The 24,906-nt window shown below is 37.5% G+C and overlaps 1 protein-coding gene across 1 annotated transcript in view; it reads right to left on the bottom strand.

The window, feature by feature from the left end:
* Positions 1-6,039: 6,039 nt before the first annotated feature.
* Positions 6,040-24,906, bottom strand: part of BMP3 (bone morphogenetic protein 3) — a 28,437-nt gene continuing 9,570 nt past the window's right edge. Inside the window, exons 2-3 of the mRNA XM_081059938.1 lie at positions 16,938-17,848; positions 6,040-10,074 (exon numbers count right to left, since the gene is read on the bottom strand). Coding sequence (XP_080916064.1) covers positions 9,883-10,074; positions 16,938-17,848 — 1,103 coding nt within the window. The 3' untranslated portion in view covers positions 6,040-9,882. The remainder of the gene's footprint in view (positions 10,075-16,937; positions 17,849-24,906) is intronic.

Here is a 24,906-nt window from a genome sequence, read left to right as displayed (position 1 = left end):
CTATCCACCCTTTAGAAATCTCTTATTTACTAAGTCTATTTAGTTTACTAAATAAATTAAGTCCACTTATTTACTGGTTTCCAAATAGAATTTATGAACACTTCTCAACCCTAATACTTTATTATCCACATGTTATTTTATCATCATCTTGATGACTTATAATTGCTCACACTTTCCATTCCAAAAATCTTCAGTTATTAAATTTTTACTCAAAAATGGCTTGTAAGCACAAATAAATAATTCAGTACTCATTTTTATTTATCCATTCATCTCTGTAGATGCTGAGAAAAAAATCCTAGAGCTACATACACATTTTGAAAACATAAGATATATTTCACACACATGATCCCATTTTTAGTCCAGAAACATTAATACTTCCAGTCAGTTGACACAGACTTGCGTATCTTGGAAAAATTTTTTAAAAATTTGAAGGTTTTAGAGAGACGTAAGTCTTTCAGAAAACAGAAAGCAACTACATTTTCTGGGTTACAGAGACTGAAGATTTCCCCTCGGAAACTGCAGCTTCTCTGGGCAAACATCCAACATCACACAGAGAAGCGATTGGAGAGTCTGAAACTGCTTTTGTCTAGTTTATACCCTCAACTTTTTATTTTAGCCTTGAAAATAGCTACTTTTCTGACAGAATTATTTTAAGTATTTATTATTTATTTTGACAGCAATCTATCTATCTCAAAGGAAGGAGTACTGATGAGAAATTTGGGGAAACATTTTACCCTTGTATAAGATATAAATATATAATGTAATCTCAATAATATTATGATTTTTCTACATTTTAGAGGCTGTGACTAACTCATTTGTCAAATCATTCACTTGTAGAAAAATTAATGAACAGAGTTATTATCAAACAGGAACTGAAATTACTGTTGATGAAAAACAGGGTAAAATGGTTTATCAATATTTAAATTTATCTACCTATCATCTACCCATCCACCTATCTATTTGTCATCTACACATATTCCAAATGTTCAGAAAGGGCAAAACACTAGTTTTTTGCAAAAGTGGACTGAATGAATTAGGTGTAACTGTGGACAATTAATGTTATCACAAGAAAATGTTTATAGTCAAAGAAATGGTGTTGGGAGCTTTCTGTGGCATATGATATAACTCTGGAAAGAGTAACACAGCTGTGTTTGGTAATTAACATCTGCATTATAAATAGCAAGTGAGTGAAAACTGGACTGAGTGCCAAGAGAAATGACCTGAGGCAGCATTTAGGTTGGAGAGTGATTAACATATAATCTTAAATAAGTGTGGGCTACAAATTGCATCTGTAATAGTTTTTCAATTTTAATCAGCCAGAAGGGTGCTGCATCTTTTATTGCTTCCAGAGCCTCCATGTTGGCCAAAGATCTCCCTATTTGATAGTACACCTTGTTTAGCTGAGGGACATAAAACGGACATTTTTCTATAGAGACAAAGTGAAATGACTTCTTGTTTACCCCTTAGACCCCTGTCTAAGAGAAATTTCTGTGATGATAGCAATGTATATCTGTGTTGTTCAACAAGCTAGTCACTAGCCACATGTGGCTACTGAGCTCTTGAAATGTGGTTTCTTGGACTGAAGAACTGAGTTTTTCATTTTATTCCATTTTAATTAATTTGAAGTTAAGTAGCCCAAATGGATAGTGGCTACGGTAGTTGTGCAGCCTTAGATTTAAGTTTGCCTAATTCTTTTGTTTGCTAAGGACATTTTTCTGAATGTTTTAGTGTGAGGAGATGCTGTACCTTTACACTCTAAGCCAAAACTCAAACTCAAGCTGCCTATCGTTGAAACTACTGAAGAACTTCTTATCTGGGGTCCCTCCCCTTCCAGCCACTGTTTATGTTGATGAAAGAATAAATTACTAAAGGGCTTCTTGTCTCTAGCGGTGGTCACAGTGACATTCTGCAAATTCCCAGTGGTTCAGCACTGATATTTTTCTTGACTTTTCTTTTTTTAAGTAAGAGTCTATGTGATCAAGCTGATTAGTTTTCATCAGTTATGAGTGTCCAGGACTTGACTTTGTCATTTTCCCATAAATTCAGTAAACTTAAAAAAAAAAAATCCTTTCAATAAGTAAGTGTTCACTGCGTAGATTCAATCATTCCATTTTCCACTTGCATCCTAATTTATTTTTTTCTTTGCATCCTAATTTAGATTTGTAGACCATCATCTATCGGTGCCATCTGTGTTGAGCCTTCTCACAGATTCAGATTTTATTCCAGAAAGCTGCAAGAGACCTGCGAAAGAATAATAATGAAGCCCAAGATTTAAGATTCTTAATTTAAATAAAATATGACATTTTAATTTAAATCGATATAGTCATGTTCAGGTGATTTCTCCCTTGTTCTCAGAGCACAGGGTCATTTCCTTGTGTCAAGTAGGTAGTTCAAAGCAGAATGCAGCAGAGAAGTCAGCCTGCCACAAGATGGAAATGTCTCATTTTGATGGTGAATTCTGGACCTCAAATCTGTAACTAGTTGGACTGAGATGGAATTTAAAAACAACTCCTATAACACTCTGTTAGAGGAAATGGGACTATTGGTGACAGCAGAGGCAACTGTAACTTGAAAATGCTCTTAACCTAATCCATCAAACCTGAAACTTCTCTTTGTAATATGTTGTCATTCCTTGGAAGTGTTACAAAGTGAGCTCCAGATCAAAGGAAGTAGAAAGCATAGCTCCAAAGTGTTCAGTTGTCTCTCGATGCACACACCCTAGCCAGGCATGCCATCTACCTCTGCGTTATAAAATCACACAAACATGACAAACAGCTCTGAGTTTCCTGATTCAAGCTATTGACACCAGAGTGTGGGCTCCAACTTCCATGCAGCATTTGTCCATGTAACTGTTTCAACTGCCAATATTTTGATATTGTGTCATTAATTTCCCCCATTTCTACAAATAAGATGACTTACTGAAATTACATATTCTGGACCCAATTTTAAAAGTCCATATATGTTCGTGTGTATGTATATCAACGTTTAGAGTGATGGAAAATCTCCAGAAAGCAGGGCTGAAGTCCTATAAACACCAAAATATTTCTCTTAAATAAGTCCATTTTTGGAAAAGCTCTGTCATATGGTTCTTGCACATATTTGGCTCACCTCTGGACTGCTGCATTCACATCTGGCCTGAGCCCCCATGAGGTGGGGGTGGTTTTGATTGTAACCTAATGGCAGTTTGCCTGTGTTTCCAGTCTGAAAATTCAGTTGGCTAATATTTTGAGTCAGGGGTTGGAATATAATTGTACCTCCCTCCCTGTGACACTGCATTGGAGCCAGCATGTGTGTGTGTGTGTGTGTGTGTGTGTGTGTGTGTGTGTGAGAGAGAGAGAGAGAGAGAGAGAGAGAGAGAGAGAGAGAGAGAGAGAGAGAGACAGAGAGAGAGAGAGAGAGACAGAGAGACAGAGAGACAGAGAGACAGAGAGATGGATTGAGTGTAGGGGCTGGGATGAAGGGAATGTAGGGGAGAAAAACACCTGCTACTCTCTGATTTAACTTTTTCTAGAACTGGATTTCTTATTGCCCTCGGAGTAGTGTTTCAGTGCTCCAGAAGGAAATGAGGACAAAATGAAAACCACTTTGTCGCAAAGTAAAATTGGTTAAATTAAGGGTGGGAGGAAGGAATATGTTTCATGTTCTAACCTTGTTAATCAGCAACCTCCAACTGTCTCACAATAAACTTTTCTCTCCCTGTAGGCTGCAGCTCAAATACCCAGATAACTATAGCCTTGGACTTGAGGTAAACCAAAGGTGGATTTTCTTTCCACACCCTCTGATGGGCCTGGAGAAAATAGGCCTAGTTAATAGGGCAGGGGAATTTTTACAAAAACAAATCCCAACAGCTACCCTGAAATGATCACTATATATCGTGCTTGCCGTTTTAGATTCATAATAAGTGTTCATTATAATTTAAAAAGGGATAGGAGATAGTTCCTATCACAATTTATGTTAGGAGGGTCATTTTTACCCCATTCCTCATCTTGCCATAAATGAGGCTCAACTTCTACCCCACTTGCTAAGAGGGAAGAGGAATGGAAGACATGTTATCCCGTTTCCCCCTCTGTTCATGGCTCTTCATTCTGTCACATCATCAAGCACATCTCCACCAACCAAGATAGGGTCTTGTACAATGTGAATAACCTTTAGTAATACTAAATAACGTATAGGATGATGTGGAGTTGTACTCCAAGTTCTTAGTCTCAATGCTAACCTCCCCATATCTTTTAATAGCTACAAAGTCCAACCCTATGAGCTATTTCAAGGCAACCCTCTGGCATGAGTACTGAGTCATCTATTAAAACAGTGACTTTTCTGGAAGTCTGCATTAGTTACAGAACTGACCACCCTGATGGTATGATGGCCTCAATATTCCTCAAAGGCACGTATCATCCTGGTACATGTCACCCTGGTAGTAACTGGCAGTGTCAGGATTCACATGCAAGACTCTTTGACTTTGAAGACAGGCCATCCTCTCCCCGTTAGGTTACAAAGGGTTCAAATACCAGTTCTTCCAGAAGTTCATCGTATGGCCTTGGGCATGCTCAACAGTTTGGTATATCATAGTCAAGATTCTTTTGCTTGCAATTTACAGACATCAGCTCAAATCGGCTTAAGTAAAAGTGAGCACTTCCCTGGGTTAACAGGGATATCTCATGTAATCCAAGGCCAGGAAGTGCGGTTACAAAAGATGGAAACAGAAAGTGGAATATCATCAGGAAACAAGGCAGCTACTCTCTTTACTCTGCAAGGCTCAGTGCTCTGTTGGTGTCCGATTCTGTTGGTGTCTTCTCTCTCTGAACATTGGGTTTTCAAATTTTTTCACATGCTTGGTGGAAAACAGTTACAGCCCTCCTCAGCAGCTCTGGTGCTATATAACTTCCTAGCTTTACCAGCATTATCCAGCTTCTGTCAAGTGCCCGTATTTGTTATGTGTGAAGGACCCATCCCTGCTGGAGCCAGTTTTTAGAGTAGGGCATGATGAGATCCAAATAGCGGTAAACCACAACATGTCTACATTTCCTCATTGGGAAAACAGGAAGACTGGATTAGACAATAATAATAATTGATAGTCATGAAGTAGTTATCCTGTTTCAGGTACTTGGCAAAGTAATTTACATGTATTATCTCATTAAACCTTATAGCAAACCTATGAGGCAAGAAGTTTATTGCCCCACTTTACAGGTGAGATAAATGGGGCATGGATAGGTGAAGGAACATGCTCAAAATGATCTCTACAGTGTCCTGTAGTTCCAAAATGCTATGGTTTTTAATTAAACATCAAGTCTGTATAAATCTAACAGAGATAGGTTAAACAAGTGAACATAATATGAAATCATATTTTATTTCATAACCTCAGGTCACTTTTTTAAATAGAAAGCTACAGGCTAAAACAAGGCCAAATACATCTCAATGATCAGATTAATAAAATTTAGATGTTTATTATTCTAAAATGGTAACGATGACTGATGAGATAAAGTTATATTCAAAATAGTAAGTCAGGCATCCAGAAAAAAATTCTCCAGGTAGGAAATGTGGAGTTTGTGATTAAAGAAGAAATCCAAAAAATAAAAAATAAATAAAAGAAGAAGAAGAAGAAGAAGAAGAAGAAGAAGAAGAAGAAGAAGAAGAAGAAGAAGAAGAAGAAGAAGAAAAAGAAGAGAGAGAGAGAGAGAGAGAGAGAGAGAGAGAGGGAGAGAGAGGGGAAGGAAGGAAGGAAGGAAGGAAGGAAGGAAGGAAGGAAGGAAGGAAGGAAGGAAGGAAGGAAGAAAAGAAAGAAATAAGTCAAATTGAATTTTTCAAGTTTAGAAGACATGAGAATTTTCCCCTTATGGGTGTGTTTCAGTATTATTGTTGTGTAGTCATGTTGTGTTGACAATATATCATGATGCTCCATTCATGATGCCATTTGAACTTGAAAGTGTCCAGCTCTGTGCTAAAACTTTATTAGCTCTTTACAAGTGCAGCCATTGAAAAGTTTTGAAAACGTAGTCTTTCCCGATGATAAATAGAAAAGAATGGGAAAAGGTTTAATGAAGCAATTTTTTATTTTCATACTGTATAATGGAAAGCTCTCCATTACTGGAGGAAAAGGATACAAATTCAGCAAAGCTTATACGTCAGTAGTGAAGCGTCCTTCACAGTTTCACTGCAACGCGCCCCTTTAGTGGATTTGAGTAAAGAACCAAATTTCATTGTGCATGTAATAACTAAAGTAAAAAGAATTTTTTCTCACCATCTAAGGATGAAAGTTATTACCATTATAGAAAAGCAACAGTCATTAAATAAATTAAAAGCATCTTTAAAGTTTTTCCATATACATATATAATATATATATTTTAAATTGCCATTGACTGTACAAAGAATTGAATTCTCAACTAAAACATTTACAGACACTAGGTGGAAAGCTAAGGAAAGGTTCGGATTTTAGAAAAGGGGGATCATTTAATCACTTATAAACTACATTAAAATACAGTTCGTAAGGGGAAAAGAGCTACACTGAGATGTCAGACTTACCCAAGATTTCTGATTTAATCTCCTATTTACTCTTACACATCAGGTGTGGTTATTATAGCTATTCTTTAACCCAACTTTGATTCAACAGGAAGACATTCAGGCATTAGTTACTTGTTAGCACAGAGAAAGGTGAAAACAGAAAGACTAAACTGGATAATGTAATTATACAAAATTTTTTATGTCAGACTGATAATAGCATTATATACACATGACTGTCTATAAAAATATGAAATGGGCAACAAGAGATTTTTTGCAGAAATATTAAGGTAAAAATCTTACCTTAATGAATAAATGATCATCAGTTAATATATACCTAGGTGAATTTAAAAATGTATCTGGAATATTGTAGTCCTGAGCTCTGGGGAATCCAATCTTCCAGTTTCAATTCAATAACCCCAAATTCTGTAAATTGTATATTATTTACACAGGTTACTAGAAAGTACTTTGAAAATACTATATTGACATTGGCAGGTCCTTAATTTGAATTTAAGTGAATAGTTATTGAAAAAAGAATTCCTTTTTAAGTGACTGTGCTTGTGCATTGTGTGTCTCACATCTAGGAGTGGGGGTGGGGGTGGGCATTGGGAAAGACAGAGACCAGACAGAGACAGACAGAGAGGGAGAGTAAGGGGAGTGGGGGCGAGAGACAGAGAAACAGAGATGGAGATGCATCACTTAGGAAATGGCATTATAAATGTAAATTCTCCTTTCACCACTGCCACTTTTATATCAGGAGATTTATAAAAAGTCTATGTAGTAAATATACAAACACTAGTACGTAACAAATTGTAAAACAGCCACTTAATTTTCCAACTATTTCACATAAATTTTTATTAATTAAAATATTAACTCATTTATTTCAATCCCCACTACTGAAAAGTAATCTTCCTTTATTTTTTGGAAATAAAACTTTTCCTGTTTATACCATAATATGTCTTCAATGCCGTAGTGAAATGATGATTACAAAGCCACCCCAAAATAACTACTAGTCAGAAAGTATTTTGATTGCCAAGAGACTACCCAAGCTCTTTCATAGTGCTACAATTTTGTCATATAAATTTCTACTTAAAATAAAATCTTAATTACTTTGTACTTGGAAAGTTTGATTATTTAGAGAACTTTTTGGGCCATTTTAGGATGTAATTTGTACTATGTAATCAAGTCCAATTAAAAAAGGTAACAAACAGACATCTGGATAAAAGAAGGCTGAGAAACAATACTGAGAATTGTTAGAAGTTTGGTTGATATATCTCTAGAAAAAAAACTAAATTAAGATTTGATTTAATCAAATCTACCAATGAAAAAGAAGTTTTATTGATTGAAAAACATAGGCTATGGTGGCCATATGCTGGCTTGCTTCTATTATGTAATTTTGCTTTCAACTTTTGATAAAAAGTTTCAAACAGTAATTTCCTCACCTATGTCACTGTGAATCTTTATCCTTATGCTATCAGAACAAATAGTAATGGACATAAGAAACCTAGTAACTCAAGCAGCAGAGCTTAATCCATTGTTTAGAACTGGTGTGTCTCATTCACAGTTACCACACATGCACACCAGCCTTTGTATAACTCCAACAGGGTCCAGAGCTTCTTTTCATTGTGATCTTTTTTTCAGTGTGTTTCCAATAAGATAAAAGTACCATTTAGAGAAGTCCACACTCACAAGCATTGAAGAATAGAATGTTTTTGCCTTTGGTTTCTGAACAGAAGTACTTGCAGTGTGTTTAGATCTCACTATCACGCATTCAAGGAAGATGTGTTGAAACAGCCGGTATAATATACCCAAATTTTCAGTGCCAGAAGAGCGTTCCAGTTCAGCTAGACAGCCTCTTCACCAGCAAGGACACTAAAGATACATGGTTAACAAAGTGTCTTTTACAAAATAGATTCTCAGTAAATGTTTATGAAATGATGAACCACCATAGATAGCTATAGGCAGAGACTAAAAAACAAAACAAAATTAAACAAAACAAAACAAAAAACTCATTCCTTCTGATATGTCACAGCCTCTGAAATGGCTTAGTTGCCTCTAATGAGGTGAGAATGAACTAAGGTGAGGAAAAACCATAGACGCATCAACAACAATCCATGGTCTGAAAACATTTCTGTCACATGTGTCAATATAGTGAGTGGCAGGTTTTCGAGACAATATTCAAGGGCAAAAATATAAGAGTAGGTATGTATAACAAATAGAAATGGGAAAAAAACAGTGTCTATATTTGACTCCCTTTCTTGGTGGATAATTTTTAGTGAATTTTGCTAAAGAACAGCTTCCATGGCTAAGTCAAAAGCTTTGATCCATGAGAAAAAGTGCCTGGAAATAGATGTGGCTGATTGTGATTAAATTGGTCATTTAAAGACATCGCTAATGTTCCATCAATTTTTGAGCCTCAGTATCTATTGATTACTTCACAGAAAGTAAAGGCATAGCAAGAGAACTAAAAATTAAATGGCTTCAGGAAGGATTTTTGAACTCAATTTAAAAGAACAAAGGAAAGTACTCGTGAAAAAGAGGTATAGAAGTGGAATTACATCTGGGTTTTGGAAAATTGGGTTGCTGGTTTCCTTTTCTGGGAGGCAAAGAAATGAAAACAACTGTATTTCCAATTAAATGGCTGGGCCAAGTGGTAACTCTCTGCATATGCTCTTGGATCACTCTATCCTTTTTGGTAAAGTTCTCATAATTGAATGGTGCTTGCCAGAACATGAAATTCAAAAAACAAAGAATCCTATGTAGACTGAATTATAAAACCATGTCAAGCAAACCTTCCTACAGAGGCACAGGCACCTGGCAGTATGTACACTGGTACCTAGATACATATGCTCTGACACTCAGCACATACTGTCTCCACTCAGCTACTCACACACTGCCGTGTGGAGAAAAACACAGGTAAACAACAGTCTCAGTTTTAAGATACACACCAGAGTTGACCGGATTATTTAGCACTTGCTGAATTGCTCAGGAATCTAAGGCAATAAGCCTACTTCAAAATACGAAGTTGTTCTATTCTCTATGAGTAGAGATAAATGATAAGCTATTATTGTTTTTCCAACCTCTTTTCCAAGCCCATTACAAAAATAAATCACTGTGTTCTCTAACAGTTCTAAAAACAATTGGTTACCATGTTTCTTGTGTGCCTAAAAGAAGCAGTAGATGTCCATATTTACTAAAATCTTGTTTTTAGTTACATTCAAAAACAAATACATCCCAGTTCTCCATGGTGGAAATTGTCTATTTGCTCATTCTCTTTTGACTATTAAAAAATCTTTTGGAATGAAATGCGTTGGCAGTGCAAAAGAAAAAAAAAGTCCATAAAAATAAACTGATTGAATTAAGCATTCAAATGAGTTCTTTGCCAGGTTATCTGCAAGCACAAGACTCTACTGTCATGTTAGGATATACTTTAAGTACCACATTCTTATTTTCATCAAAGAATAAGATGCTGAGCGAGGACATCTTTTCTGGCACACAGCAAGGCTCAGGGATTCCAGGGACGACCCCCACAGCTCTCACTATACTCTGGATGGTGGCATGGTTTGATGGCTTCAAAGACTAGAAAAGAAATGAGAGAAGAACACATACATTAAGTGGCACTGCTTTTCCACTCTTCATCTCTCATTCTAAAATACATACATAATAAATTCCTTTCAGCAATTTAATAAAGCCCTGGCATCATTACACATTTAGCCCAATCTCCTACACCACCATCACCAGAATGGTTATCATTTATTAAGTGCCTGCTATGTGCCAGGCATTTTATATGTAGTATCTCTATTCTTACAACAAGACTACCTTTTCTTACGTTTTACAGGTAATGAAATAGACTAAAAAAGTTAAAAACATGTCTAAAATCAAACAGCTGGTAAGAGTGAGTCTTTGAACCCAGTTACCTAAATAAAAATCATTTAATTAAAAACAACTGAGTCCCCAAACAGCTTTAATACATCCTAGGATGTTTTCAATAATAGGACTGCAACACAAATGACTTCCTAGGGTTCCATAAAGAACCCTAACAAGCACCCTATTTAATACTGACACATTATTGCCGTGACTGTAATGATATTTACACTATTTTGTAAAACTACAACCAAGCACGTCAAAGGGCATTGATTTATTTCATAGTGGCCACAAGGATAAATTGAATGATTACTCCAGTATATATTCACCTCTCCTTAGAAACACAAACGGGGGTTAAGAAGACCGCACCATTGGCCACTGGGGGTCACTGTTGCTCCATGGGTTCAGACTTCAATGCAGTAGCCTTAAAAGTGTTCTAAGAGTGGGCCATATCCTCTGGGAATAACGTAGGGGGCCTAAGGTTATCCCATGGATGTCAGAAGTTTGACCAAAGAAGCCTGGGTGAAATCTGTTCCTGAGAGAATGCCAAATGGGAACATTAACATCCATGTGAAACATGTGGTTTCATTTAGTGAGCGCCTTACAGCCCTGCTGGGCACTGAGAACAGTCACTGTTCCAAGCCCAGAATGCTAGGTATTGCCAGAGTGGTCAGAACGTCTTCAAGAAGTGCCACACTTTGCAACAGGAGTTTTCCCAGTGTCTCTTTTAGGCAGGTGAACCCATTTTTGTTTTAAGCATATTTTGAAACAGAAATGTGGTAACTTGCCAGAGATCACATGTGAATTCAGGAGTAGGATTTAGGCCAAAACTCTGGCTTTTAAATTTCAGGATTTTGAGCCATGTTTCTCATGGCTCAAGAGGCACCTCTGCCCCAATGAATTGGTATTTTAATTTCATGCTCCTAAAACTCCCACTATGGGAAACTGGAAAAAGTTAAAAGGTTAAGGGTACATACAAGCCAAGGGAGAAGCAAATAATACAGAAATCTGGCATACTATTAAAAAAAAAAGTAGAATTCTTTTTGGCAGAGAAAGGGGCAAATCTGATTTGTCTCATCCCATCTTTCAATTTTAACGAAAACAATTATCCATATGTTAGCCTTCAACTTTTTTTGTGAATAGGCATAAATTATTTAAAAACTTACTCTTAATGATGGATAACTGTTTTTTACCCTTTCTTCCTAGAGACTTTAAATATGTGTTAAAAAGAATGCTAACTTTCAATTAATTAGCTTTGCAAAGGAAGGTATTCTCCTTTTAAAGAAAGGAAGTCTAGTTGTTTTACTTTGTACATTCTGTGCTCTGCCGCTTCAATAAAATGTGTGTAACTGACACAAACTGCAGTCGGTATTATATAGTTTATGTCAATAACCATTGTTTCTTATTTCATCAGTATTGTTAATATCCAAAGAAAACTTTTGCAGCCATCTACTTTTCCCTATTGATTTATTCTTAAGACTCAATCATCCAAATAGCTTATGATAATGCCCCAAAGAGTTTTTTTAAACAATACATTTTCCCGACATTATTCTACTATTGTTAATGTTTTAATGACTCCTATAATATTTAAATTTCATATGAATAGGATCTATTTAAGTAAATGAGGCCTCTATCAATAAACACTGCGCTGCACCAATATTCCTCAATGCCTAGAACAGTGCATTATGCACTGTTGCTTTGTGTGCTTTATGCACTGAATAAGTACTTGCTAAGTGGATGAAATACTTATAAAAAACATCATACCCTCCATTTTACCTATTTCTATGGAAATAATTCCCAACAACAAAAATAAAAGTTTCTGTGCAAATGACCTGGAGTAGATATGGAAAATATTCTTGGGTGTTTCCCAGGAAAATTCCGGCCCTTTTTTTTTTTTTAAGCTCTAACTCACAAATGATAGATTCAGAAACTATGAGCTGTCTCTGGTGGGCTCACGGAATTAAATGCAAGCCCGTGATTCTGGGTTCGTATGTCTTATCAGGAACCTCTCAGTTTTCCAGGGAGTTTCCCACTTTTTTTCTCATAGAATCCTCTGAACAAGCTGCCACTACCAATAATCTTTAATTTGCTTATTTTAATTTGCTTATTTAAAGCATATTGCCAGTCTTTAATTTTTGTTTGTTTTTGAGTTCTGGTCATATTTCTCATGATTTTCTTTACATAACTTGGGAAATCATTCAGTGTTATTTCCCTCCCCGGTCTCCCTTTGTAATGAGTGTGAAACATGACTTCATCATCAGTTTAGGCGATATTTTGCTTAGGTAACTCAGCACATCAAGAGTTAGGGTTTTTAGAGTTCATAATTGTGACCAAAATATGGAATTGGAAAACCCAGGAAATTAATCCAGGGGTATCATTTTGAACTCATTAAATGCAAATTTCTTCTTTATACTGGATGCTTGGTTCAAAGGGTTTAGATTCTTTGCTGCCTAAGTCTGTGTTATTGCTGTTTCTAGCTTTTGCATCATTCCATGCAAAATAACTTCATTCCTCTAATCCTGGTTGGTTCTCTTGGAGCTCTGTCAGTGACAATGACTCCACCGTTTTCATTGAAAATCTCTGTTTTGCATCTTTGCTAAAGAGATAAGAGAGAGGCAAAGGCATGCAAATTGGCTTTAGTTATATGGGTAGTTTTCATCTGATGGCAGAATTCCAGGGATCTCTCCCTAGGAGAACAGATTGGCCGTAGGGGCTAGAAATCAGAAAAATCCAAACTGCAGCGTCTGTGAATGAAATCTGCAGTGGTCAGGCCCGCATCTGCCAAGCTATGTATGATGTCCTTGAGATGAATTTGATTACAAATGCATTAGCAGGGAAGAGTATGTCGTCAGCTAAGAGCCCTCATTCCTGACCAGGGCTGTGGGGTTTTGCTCCACACTCTTCTAGTCCAGCCCGCATGGGTGTGATAGCCCAGAAACTATCTAATTGGAATCAGTGAAAGGGCAAAGCCTGGAATTTGGGAAAGGCAGAACACAGCTGTTCTGAATTACAGAACAGGTTGTCGACTTTTGCAGACACAGAGCCCCACCATACAGAGCAGGCTTTTTCGCTCAGGAGGCCAAAAAGCAGGAGGGCCAGCAGAGGAGTCTGGCCTGGGAGAACTTTTCTCTGGGGCAAAATGTATATCTAAAGTCTGAAAGTTCTTTGGCGCCTCAGTTATTCCACATGTGTTTGTACTGATCTGGTCAGAGACTTTATTTTCCTCCATTGCTCGGACTGTATTTCCATTTAAACAGCTCGCTCTGGTTACCGCGTCGGACACCGTTCTGATAATGGCGATGGTGATTAATTACGTAGCAGCTTCCTATCGCTTCACGTTTCCCATCCTTTTGGTGACTGTACCACTTGAAAGCCACAAAGCCTGGAAGCCTTAAGGGAACCACTAGAATGCTTTACAAGTTAAGCGGACCTGCACTAGGTGATGAGAGACTGAGAACTCCATGTAACAGCCAAACTTCCACTCTCAATTTGGCAAAAGGAAATCTCAAGCTCAGAGAGAAACTCCACACTTATCCCTGTTATGTCTCCGTGGAGTTCTGATGCCATTCCAAGTTTTGACAAATATTATTATGAGTTCAGTCGCTGCAACCGATGCTCTCCTGATTCTATTATTCTCCAAAGAAACGTTACTAGAAGAGCTTACGGGCTGTTGTACCCATAGGGAGAATCCTATTTTAAGCTTTGTGATGTTCAAAAAGAGACTAGAAACATTTACAGAACTTCTTCTTGTCTTACCTCTTTTATTCTCTTGATCCCTTTCCCTATGTGATCTTTCTTCAGCCCTCTGCATTTAATTCTCTGTTCTCCTCAGTCTCAACGGTGGTCATTAATAATAATGTCAACAGCAAATATTCATGGAGTGCCTACTATGTGTAAGGTGCTCTAGTACCTCACTCTCCCGTTGTTTTTATTATGTAGATACTATTATTTTTATTATGTACTGTTGTACCCCTTTCAAAGCTGAGAAAACGAACACACAGAGAGTTTGAGTAACTTCCCCCAAAAAAGCATAGCTGGTAAGAGGTGGAACCAAAATGCAAGCCCAAAGGACTGGACTCTCAAATTTGCTACTGATAGTGTGATTTTTGGACCATCATCAGCAGCAACATCTAGGAGCTTGTGAGATCTGCAGAATCGTAGGCTCTACCCCCAGAGCCACTGGATCAGAACCTACATAGTAACATGATCCCCGGGCAAGTTTCAGGCGCGTTATAGTTAAGCAGCCCAGCTATGACCAAGCGTGTACATGTAATTATTCTGTTGCACTAACATGCTGCTCTCCTTAAACTTGTCTCTGCTCTTCTTTACTTCTCCCTCATAAGTTTTAAAACTATTATTCTTTAGGTCACTGAGAACCATGGTAAACTTGTACCGAAGCAACAGCAAAGTTTTTGAAAAGAAAAAGCAGGCTGAGCCAACAGGAGCTGGGTTAATTTTGGGGGAGCGGAGATGAGGCCACGTCTCCAAAGTTAGAGGTTGAAAAGCTATCCGACTGAGTATCGCTGCATTTTCATGGCCCTGAAATCGGGAGTCAGGAGGGAAGAGAAAAACTCCTCCCCCAGGCTACCCAGAGAAATTACAGTTTATGAGAGTGAGAACAGTTATTTGGAAGACTCAGAGAGGCCCACTTAAAAATCAGTCATCCTGGGTTTAGAGAGAGATTTTGAATCCATTTCTGTCTCTCAACGCTACAAAGCAAGCCACTCTTTAAAATAAAGATTCATCACTGCCTGTTATACTTGGCATCTTTGCTGTGTGTTCTTAAATGCTATCCCACTTTGAAAAACTTTGTTTGATCACTGAAATGTCCTTTATGAATATTAGGCAAGATAAGACTTTTACATAATTGTAAATGTATATAATCTTTACTTTGTATTTCAGTTTACAAAACATGGAATCAGCAAAAATTTTGGGGAATCTACAAAAATGTCAGAACATGTAGAAAGCTCATGCTTCTGAGACATTCTAACAAGAAAATGGAATTTCAGTCAAATTCCTGGCCCCGAGGCTGACACGGCTTTGTTCAGTTGGTCCTTTGCATTGTGCGTGTGTTATATTTAGCATCCCAATAATCACAGGACTGGAATATGAACATGCTACTTTAAAAATTTATAAGCAGAAGTTGCTTACTCTTTGAAGCAAATATTTTTTTTTTATCATTGAGCAGCAAAAGTTGATTCACTTCAAGTTTTGCAAAAAACCAGAAAACCAAAAACCCCTCTATTCTTCCTCTGAATTCTATTTCTAGAACCACTTTTCATTGTATAACAGAAATTCAACCTGTTACAAGCTAACAATGCAAGTGCAGCAATAAGCTTAACTGAAGGCCAGAGGGCACCAGTATATTTCACTAACTAAATTAGAAGAGAACAGTCACTTGGACTTGCTGGGCAAGATAGGGGTAGGGATGGGGAGGCTTTTGAAAATATATTTTTCAAGATAATGAGTACTGATACGATAAAGTACACTCCCCATTGATTTTGAAATAGACACGGTGTGGGGACAGAGTCCCAGAGAGCAGTTTCCAGGCTCTTGGCCTCAGGTGGAAAGGTGCTGGTTCAGGTAGTAGATGGCCTCAGCTAGCACTGGTTGGCCATCACCTGTAACCAGTTAGCCATTAGCCACCGATAAAACTGCCATGGCTGCGTTGGTTGGTTGGTTGGTTGGCAGGCAGACATCCAGACGGCAGATTGTGGATTGTGGGGATCCTACATAGTGTGTCTCACCTGGCCTCCAGCGAGACTGGGGTGCAGGAAGACCCCTTGTTGGGGCACTGGTGTATGTTTGCTTTTGTATCTCCAACTCAGCCACCAGCAAGAATATAGTGGTATGACTCCCCTATCTATGGCTCCGTGGGTGTTCCTTTTTGGCGTCACCATATCCTGCATTCTTATATGAGGAGTGGGACTAGAGTCCCTGCATGACACACTGGTCAGGGTAAGCACTGACCAGTTGAAATGAGTCTTGGAAGAAGTTTACAGAGTCATTGCATACTATTCTGCCTTCCATTTTGATGTTTATCAGGAAAGCAAATGAAATAAACATCTGGTGAATTTCATGATGTGAGTTTACCTGGCCCAACCCTTATCTTGACCCCCTAGGGGACAATTCATCTCACAAAAGACTATCGAAAAATATTCTTCATTAGGACATCAATCCAATTAATCCTTTCCTTTGCTCCCATCATGTCCACTCATTTTCTGAATACCCCTCCAAGAGCTGGCTTCCATTTGGGGCTTGCTTATCATGAACAGATGTAGCTTCACACATAGCTAAATTAAGACCACGTAGCTAAATACGCACCTTGTTTAGAAGCAACACAAAAAGCATATTGTACGCATACATTTTTTCTCATACCTTTCTTCATACTAATACTGACTTCATATTAGTTTAACAACTATTAAAAAAAAACCCAAGCATAACCATATTACCTATTACACTTTAGAATGTAATAAAGAAGTGTCCAGGTGGATTTTGTAAATGAAATCACACACTCAACTTAGTGTGTCTTTCTATTCTATGGAAACAGGAAGTACAGGACAAAGAACCATTGCTACCTTTGGCATGGGGAACTGGCATGCTCCAGAGCAATAGTAGGCATCAAAGGACTTGGGGGAGATAATCCATTCACTCCAGCCAATATCTGCAAAGTCCACTTTAAGGTATCGCCTGGCACAATTCCGAGGTTCAATCCATTGCTTTCTTCTTGCCTTCTTCAGGGTCTGTTCATCAAACTGGAGTGTCTGGCTCTTCTGGTGAGGTCCCTTTCTCTGTTTCTTCTTGTTCTTACTCTTCTCAGGGGGCTGAGTCTGAAGGGTCTTATACGGCTTTCTCTCCTCCCATGCACCATCCTCCTTATACTGATATTCTGCCCCAGGAAGCTCATTGTTCTGCAGAGGCAGCAGGACCCCAGCAGAACGCTTCTTCCTCCGTTCAACAGAAAGGGCAGCCCTAATATGGCTATCCAGTTTGGGCACAGCTCCAGTGGGAAAATGCCGGTGACCTTGGAAGCTCGATACCACACTCTCTGGCTCAGAAATGGCAGCATCATTGGCATATACCAAGATATAAGGTTCAGGAAAGGCTAACATCTTCTTTGGCAGCTGGTGTCCTTTGGAGGTAATGTTAAATCCTATGAGGAACTCCTCATTTTCCTTGGCCTTCCTCAAGAGTTGAGTGATGTCTTTAGACAGCCAGGGCACAAAGTCTCGATGAGGTTTGGTTACATCTCCTGAAAGATGCCCCAGGAATTGGCTTTGGTTTCTGCTGGAGTTGAGGATCCATGCAGACACATCAATCTGAATATGTTTTCTCTGAGCATGGTGTGAACATCCTCTTGACACTGGACAGCTCAGGCTGATGTTTATTAGCTCTCCAACATAGAAATACAGTGCGGCAGATAAAATGTTTTCAGACTTGGTTAGAGAAGTCAGGTTAAAAATATGCAGTCCTTTGTTTTCAAGGGTTCCTAGAAAGGAAAAAAAAAAAGAGAGAGAGTAAACAGCAGTAAACAGGACTTCTACCTCACACCATATACAAAAATTAACTCAAAATGAATGAACTAAATATAAGAGCTAAAACCATGAAATTTTTAGAAGACATAGGGGTAAAATCTTCATGGCCTTGGATTTAGCAATGGATTTATCTAAATTGATAAAATAGATAAACTGGACTTTATCAAAATTAAAAGCTTTTATGCACCAAAGGACATTATCAAGAAAGTCTGTACAACCTACAGAATGGAGAAGATATTTTTAAATCATGTATCTGACAAAATCTAGTATCCAGAATATATAAATTACAAGTCAACAACAAAAAGTCAAACAAACCAATGAAAAAAAAATGGGCAAAGGAATCAAATAGCCATTTCTCTAAAGAAGATATACAAGGGTTGACACGCACATGAAACAATGCTCAACATCAGTAGTAGTTATTAGCAAAATATAAATCAAAACCACAATGTGGTACCATTTGACACATACTAACTAGGCTGACAATAATAATAAAAAAAACAAAATAACAAGTGTTAGCGAGGATGTGGAGAAATTGGAACCCGTTTACATTGCTGGTTAGGATGTAAAATGCTTCAGCTGCTATGAAAAATAGTTTGGCAGTGCCTCAGAAAGTTAAACATAGAAATATCATGTGACCCCACAATTCCACTCCTAGGTCTACAGCCAAAAGAACTGAAAACAGGTACTCAAACAAGTACATGTGCATGCACGTTTATAGTAACACTATTCATAATGGCCAAGGGCAGAAACAGCTTAAATGTCCATTCGCTGATGAATAGATAAACAAATTGTGGTCTATCCATACAATAGAATATTATCCAGCCATAAAAAGGAATGAAGGACTGATACCGTGTTACAGTGTGGATGAACCTTTAAGACATTATGCTAAAAGAAAGAAGCCAGGAACCAAAGGTCACATATTGTATGATTCTATTTACATGAAATATCCAGAATGGGTAAATGCATACAGACAGAATGCAGATTAGTGTTTGCCAGGGGCTGGAGGTGTGGAGGAATGGGGAGAAACTGCTTAATGGCTACAGGGTTTTGTTCTGGAATGATAGAAATAATTTGGAACTAGGTAGAGTTGGTGGTTGCACAACATTGTGAAGGTACCCAATGCCACCAAATTGTTCATTTAAAAATAGTTTTATGTCATGTGAATTTCACCTCAAACAAAATACAGTAGGAATTTTATTTATTAGAAAAATGTTTTTCTGGGTTGTGTTTTATAAGCTTTATCTTGTTTTATACTTAAACAACTTGATTTGTTTGGTATTATTAGTATTATTATTATTAGGTTGGCCCTGCCCTCCCTCAGTGGGCCATTTGCCATGAACATTTTTCCATTAAAAAAATATATATATATATATATTCATTTATTTATTTAATCCACCACCCCCCACCCTTCTCCCCTTTGGCAACCATCAGCTTGTTCTCTATATCTACAGGTCTGTTTCTGTTTTGTTTTATTTATTCATTTGTTTTGTGTTTTAGATTCCACATATAAGTGAAATCATATGGTGTTTGTCTTTCTCTGTCTGACTTATTTCACTTAGCATAATACCTTCTAGGTCCATCCACGTTGTCGCAAATGGTAAGATTTCATTCTTTATTATTGCTGAGTAATATTCCATTGTGTGTGTGCGTGTGTATTTGTGTGTATATCACCATTATTTATGAGACTACCAAGAACTATTACTATAAATTTGGCAAGTATTGTAATAGTTTGTTATCTGAGGCAATGCGTATAATCTATTGGTGACAAGCATTGATGCAATTCGACTCACCTGATTCAAGTCCTGGCTTAGCCACTTTGGACAAGTTGGTATTGTCATTTATAAAATGGAGATAATACCTACCATTCTTGTCATCAGAATTAAATAAGACGTGTGTAAAGCAGTTTATAAAGGGTCCAATAACTGTTTGCTGATATAAATTATTATTGTGATTAGTGCTGGTTTAACCATGTAACAGGGATTACATCTTTTCCTACCTGACTCACAAAATTTACAGTGCAAGATGAGGACGGGTAAGCAAGACCCTGTATCTCACTATTCAGATAACATATCTGATAAAATGAGCTAAATATTCAAAAGTGTCATAAAGAATTAATGTTTGGAACTTGTCTGAAGTTTACGACATTCCATGAATTTAAGAGTTGAATTTCATTTATATAATTGAAACTGGTCAATTGTATTTCCAATTCTTCAAATCCAGAAATGAGAGAGTGTGACAGAATGGGAGATTGATTAGTGAGGACAGAAGTTGATTCCTTCTCTTCCGATTATCTAATGAGTTAGCAATAAGGCTGAAGTTAGACTTGAGTCCCCAGTCCTGGGATGGGCCAGAGCTGGAACCTTCCTCTGTGCACTTGCTCCATATACATATTTGTTTCAGAAACACACACGCAACCGTGAAATTATGCTCTTGATCAAAAACATATTTCAATAAAAACAAAATATTTTTATAAAGACGCAGAAACTTAAAATGAGTTCATTGAGTCCCCAAGCACAAGGGAAGTGCAATAAGAAATATATTTTACTCATTTTTCACATTGTGTGAAGGAAAAAGGAGGAAACTGCCATTTTTGTACATCTGTATAATCCATGACACCAGCGTAGTATTTTACAGAGCTTTATGCCATCAGGATTATTCAGAGACTCTAGTCTTAATTCATACCAGCCAGCAAAGCATATATACCCAAACTTTGTAGCAGATGGAAGTTTAAAATGGAAGGAAGAGAAGTCACTCTGTTCTGAGTATGTGGCAATCGAACAGTTGCCAAAGGAACATCCTGGCAGGGAAGAAATGAACTCTGAGGAATATGGGTGGTGCATCTTAATGGGTAAACAATCACGCTCCCTTCCCCCACATTTTGCTTCAAAATGTTTTTTTCTTTCAAACATATTTCCAGACACCTTGTAACCTGCTGTTAAACAGCCTTCACCCGAGTCTAATCTTCAATATCTTCCCATAAATGTCTCAGAAATCTGCCATATGGCCTCTTCTGATGATTTTCATTTTAATTCAGAGCATTGTTTTGAATATTAAAGCCCGATGGCCCAGTCCCAACTCCACCATGCTCCACAATTGCCCTCAAGTAAATAACTTAAGCACCTTAAGCCTCAGTTTGCTCACCTGTAAAACTAGCCTGAGAGTATCAACTGCAGAATTGTGAAAAGTAATTGAAGGGATGCAGGTAAAGCACATAGAAAAATCTCAATGAACGTTAGCTAACCAGAATTGCACTGTCCACTGTGAGTGATTAGCCACTGAAGTTCTAATTGTGATGTTCTGCAGGTGCAAAATACACACTGGATTTCAAAGACTTAGTACAAAAACAAATGTAAAATATCACAGTAATATAGTTTATATTGATTACATGTTGAAATAATAATATATGGATATATTGGGTTAAATATTGTAATATTGTGATTTATAATAATAAATGTATTTTTGGTCTTCCTGCTTTTTCTGGCAGAATTCCTAAAACCCTTGGAATTTCCTAAGTATTAGAGCTACAAAGGTGTCTTTTGTTATGTTAATTAGGTGACTTTTGGAGGTCAGGTAGTGATGGGGGCTAGTTGCCAGGGGAACAAACCCAGAGATTAGAGTGTTGGAAACTTTCAGACCAAGCCTCCTGACTTCTCTGGAGAGGGGAAAAGGGCTGAAGGTTGAAGCTAACACTAATGCTTGATGATTTAATCAATCATGCCTATATAATGAAGCCTCCATAACAACGCAAAAGAAGGGGGTTTGGAAGGGCTTTCAGGTTGGTGAACATGTGAATATTTCAGGAAAGTGGAGCACCTGGAAAGGGCATGGAAGCTCCACACCCTTCCCATGTACCTTGCCCTATGCATTTCTTCCATTTGGCTGTTTATCAGCTATATCCTTTTATAATAAACTGGTAATTTTGTGAGTAAATGGGTTTTCTGAGTTTTGTGAGCCTCTCTACCAAATTAATCAAACCCAAGGAGGGGTCACAGGGGCCTCCAATCTGAAGCCAGTTGGTCAGAAGCATAGGTAATCACCTGGGCTTGTGATTAACCTCTGAAGTGAAGGGAGGTCTGAGCCCTTACTGTGAAATCTGATGCTACCTCCAGGTACATACCACGTTTCCCCCAAAATAAGACCCAGAGGACCATCAGCTCTAATGCGTCTTTTGGAACAAAAATTAATATAAGAACTGGTCCTTATCTTATATAAGACTGGGTCTTTAATATAATATAATATAATATAATATAATATAATATAATACCTGGTCTTATAAGACCAGATCTTATATAATGTAATGTAATGTAATATAATATAATATAATACCAGTCTTATATTAATTTTTGCTCCAAAAGATGCATTAGAGCTGATTGTCTGGCTATGTCTTATTTTGGGGGAAACACGCTAGTATCCGAATGGAGTTGAATTCCTGGATACCCTGCTGGTGTCTAAGAATTGCTTGTTGGTATGGGGAATCCTTCCCCTTTCAGAATCGGGTGCAAACCATTTTAAATATATTATTAAAAGTAATTTCACCTGTTGCTTTTCATATTTTTATATGTGGCCACTAAAATTTAAAAATTACATATGTAGTTTACATTTGTGGTTCAAAGCAAATTTCTATTGGATAGTGGTAGTCTAGAATAACCACCAGTTTTAGTAGTCGTATACTCCAAAAGGAAAGAAAATAGGCATCTTTTCCCCGCCAAATGTCGTGAAGACTTGGGATTTTGCTAAACATGAATATGCAAACCAAAAAGTAAACTGGGCAAAAAAATTCCCTTCTTGGAACGCAACATATTTTCCTTTATCTAGGACATATTAGACAAAGACAATTTTGGTGATTACTTTTTAATTTTTCCTCCAGTTGTACTTAATTGATTCAATCTGCAATCAAAAGTCTAAGATCAACACACTGCTTTAAAACAGAGTTAAACGTTCAGTTTCGCAATAGTGATTTATGGCATAGAGATTATAGCTATAGCTTTAGTTGTGTTATTTGTGAATTACACACAAACATCCCCTACAACCAAGAAAGAACAGGAACCAAAGCAAAACAAATGTTTTGCTTAACAAATATGAATTATAAACCTACTGGGTACTGGATCCTGTTCTGGGTCTCAGGGCTGCACAAATGACCACAGTGGTCCACACTGGCAGGGAGAAAATATTAATAAGCTATATGCAGATAGTTTTACCATGATGATGCAACTTGCTGTCAAAGGACCCCCCAGGAGGAGGTAATCTTTGAACCAGACTTTTAAGAATGAAGGAAAATGGGGTGCTGGGAGGGGGAGGGGATGGAAGGAACACTTTCTAGCTGGATGCAAAGCTGGATATCTGGGAACTTTTGCATAAGCAATATTTCCAATGTTTTAAATGGAAACTTATAAAAATATTCCAAATTAACCGCGTTATTTGAAGTCCTACCAGACATACTCTAAGATGCCTAAGTGCAGAAAAGGAATGGTCACTGCACATTTGGCTCCTGACCCAAGGTGGTGTATTATTTTCGGGGAAACACAGTAGTATCAGAATGGAGTTGAATTCCTGGATACCCTGCTGGTGTCTAAGAATTGCTTCTTGGAGTGGGGAACCCTTCCCCTTCCAGAATCAGGTGCAGATCATTTAAAATATAATACAGTATTAAAAGTAACTGGATGCCGTTTGCTCTTGTACATTTCTACCCAGGAATGCAGGATCCCTGCCTGTTCTAGATTCCCTCCTCCCCCAGTTTTTTCAACAATAAGCTCAAAATCTTAACCATTCCACAAAACATTCCTTGATTTCTCGAACTCACACATTATTTTTGCCTTCTCTGACCTTAAAGCACGTAATTTCTGGGTAAGTCAATGTTCTTTCCTCCCAAACAACCCAACAAATAGTTTTTACGATGGACAAAAACAGTAATTAGAGGACTGCATGGAACTGAGCAAATGAGTATGAGGAAATCAATAAAAATGAGATAATACCTCCCTGTAAGTAGAAATATGTAATGATAATATCTATTCAATTATTCTCATGATTATTTTTTAGATTTTATACGAATATAACTTTTCAAATGAGTCCCTTCCTATGCTTAATAACAGTTTTTCAGTAGGATCCTCTTTCCCATGAATTGTAGCAGAGACTTATCCATGGACATAGATATTCACGTTCAAATAATGAATAAAAAGTACTTTAGTGTTCACTTTCCCTATTCTTCTGAAATATTGTGATATATATATATATATATATAAATATAAATATATATATACACATATATATGGAATTATTGACTCAGAAACCCAAGTTGTTCTTTCTGACTAATAAGAACTGATACAATAATAATATAAATAAATGATGAGTTGTAACAGGTTACAAAACAACAGCTTATGCAGTTTTAGGCTGTTTATAGTCTTTGGGTACCAGAAAATAACACTAATTGTACACCATACCAATCCAACTATATCTAGAGTTACATGCTTAATTCCAGTGCTCTCATGTTATTAACATAGAAGGGAGCAACTAGGAAAGTTATCAAGATGTTGGGAGAGTCTAGAAACTTTCAACGAAGTCGGAGTTGAATAAATAGAAAATACACGGCCTGGAGGAATTAAAAACAGGTTAGTAATGACATGAGAAAGTTTGCTAATACCTGAGGGGTTTCAGAAAGGTCAGTGTCAAAGATGAGACTGGGTTATAGAGGTGACAGCTGAATGGAGGCAGAATCCAGGCCAGTGTAAGTCATGACCTCCTAAGCATCGAGCCTGACATTGAGACCTGTCGGTGGTACTAGGTCAACAGAAGACAGATGATCGTAATTCAAGACTATTGCAGGAGGATGTCTTTGTGGTAGGACGCGCGTGAAAGGGGCCCAGATGACCTCACAGATCCCTTGCAAGGAACTTCAACAGGCTTTCTTTCCCGCTCTTACCACGGAAATGTTTTCAATGCCAAAATGTAACTACCAATAGGTGGTGCTGTTTTCTCACGGTTGCTGGCATTGGCACAAACTTGGATTTTCCTTGTT

Source organism: Rhinolophus hipposideros (genome assembly GCF_964194185.1).
Source record: "Rhinolophus hipposideros genome assembly, chromosome: 1".
Classification (NCBI taxonomy): Eukaryota; Metazoa; Chordata; class Mammalia; order Chiroptera; family Rhinolophidae; genus Rhinolophus; species Rhinolophus hipposideros.
The sequence above is the reverse complement of the archived record's forward strand: the minus strand, read 5'-3'. Positions and strand labels throughout refer to the sequence as shown.